The 1,320-nt window shown below is 49.4% G+C and overlaps 1 protein-coding gene across 1 annotated transcript; it reads left to right on the top strand.

Annotated features, from left to right (window-relative positions):
• Nucleotides 1-298: 298 nt before the first annotated feature.
• Nucleotides 299-691, top strand: LOC126249403 (AMME syndrome candidate gene 1 protein homolog). Its single transcript, XM_049951056.1, has one exon. The coding sequence runs from the start codon at nucleotides 299-301 to the stop codon at nucleotides 689-691; it is 393 nt and encodes a 130-aa protein (XP_049807013.1).
• Nucleotides 692-1,320: the final 629 nt, after the last annotated feature.

Here is a 1,320-nt window from a genome sequence, read left to right as displayed (position 1 = left end):
TGAAACACCCATGGTCTCTGTGACAGATAAGTTGGTGGAAGGAGATTCTGGACCAGGACCTATGAGTAGGGGTGGAAGTGGTGTGGCCATGGATAAGTGTGTCAGATGCTCCACTACGATGTACCATAAGACGGGACTGGTGACAACATCATCTGGTCCCTCAACAGGTGGTGGAGCTGCACTGATTGTGAAGGTACCAACTGCTCAGTCAGGAGCATCAGAGATGCCAGTGTTGAAGGGCACAAAGGCACTGACCCAGTCAGTGGTGGAATAACTGGTTGCAGTGAATATCACGAGAATGCCTGGTAGCAGCGATATCCACAAGGAGAGAAGGTTTGCTCCTTCAGCAGGGAAGCCCTCCAAGATAAGGACACATCGAGATGGAGGAGGTGGAGGCAGTGGCAAAAGTGGCAGACCCATGGTCCTCGCCGTGGGCAAAGGCACAGCTGGTCATGGTGGCATATCACCAGGCTATCACTGGTGTATGCTATACAGAGGCAGTGGCTTCATCAGCTGTGGACTTCTGCCAGAATCCAGTTCAGCTGGTGTCAGAACCCTTGAGCCCAAAACTGGGAGCCAGGAGCGAATCATGACGATGGCCATTTGTGGTTGTGGTGGTGGTGGTGGTGGTGGTGGTGGTGGTGGGGATTGGGGGGGGGGCATGAGCGAATCCAAAATGGTGCATGGGTGACAACCATGGAGTGTTTGGGCTATACTCTGATCCCCCAATGTCGAAAACCTGTAAGAACTCAAGAAGCATGTCAAGATGTCATCCATAGAGGAGTCCGCAATGTACTTCTTTATTTGAACCTTGAACCTGCAGATGAGATGTTCCATCTCGCTATTAGATTGGGGATGAAAAGGAGGAGCAGTTACGTGGTGAACGTCTTGATGGGAGCACAAATTGTGGAAGGCCTGAGACACAAACCTTGGACCATTATCCATCACAAGCATATAAAGCAGTGCTTCAATAGAAAAGATTTATAATAGGGTCTGAATCATAGCACCAGCAGACGTTGAAGGCCAGTGGGTAACATATGGAAATTTAGAGAAAGCATCGACCAGCAACAACCAGGAAGAATTTAGGAAGGATGCCGTGAAAGCAACATAGAGGTGCTCCCGCAGATGCTGCGGTGTGGGCCACAGAGAGAGCGTCACCTGTAGTACCGCCTGTTGGATACAGTACTGAGAGTAGGCCATGACGAGATATACAGGGCGATTATAATTATTAAACTTTCAAACTGATGTAGAAATAACACCACTGGTCAGAATGACGTCAAATTGCAGCGGAATATTGTCGGAGAAGGGGGAAAACGTATG

This window comes from Schistocerca nitens, chromosome 3 (assembly GCF_023898315.1).
Source record: "Schistocerca nitens isolate TAMUIC-IGC-003100 chromosome 3, iqSchNite1.1, whole genome shotgun sequence".
NCBI classification, from domain to species: Eukaryota; Metazoa; Arthropoda; class Insecta; order Orthoptera; family Acrididae; genus Schistocerca; species Schistocerca nitens.
This window is presented reverse-complemented; position numbering and strand designations above follow the sequence as displayed.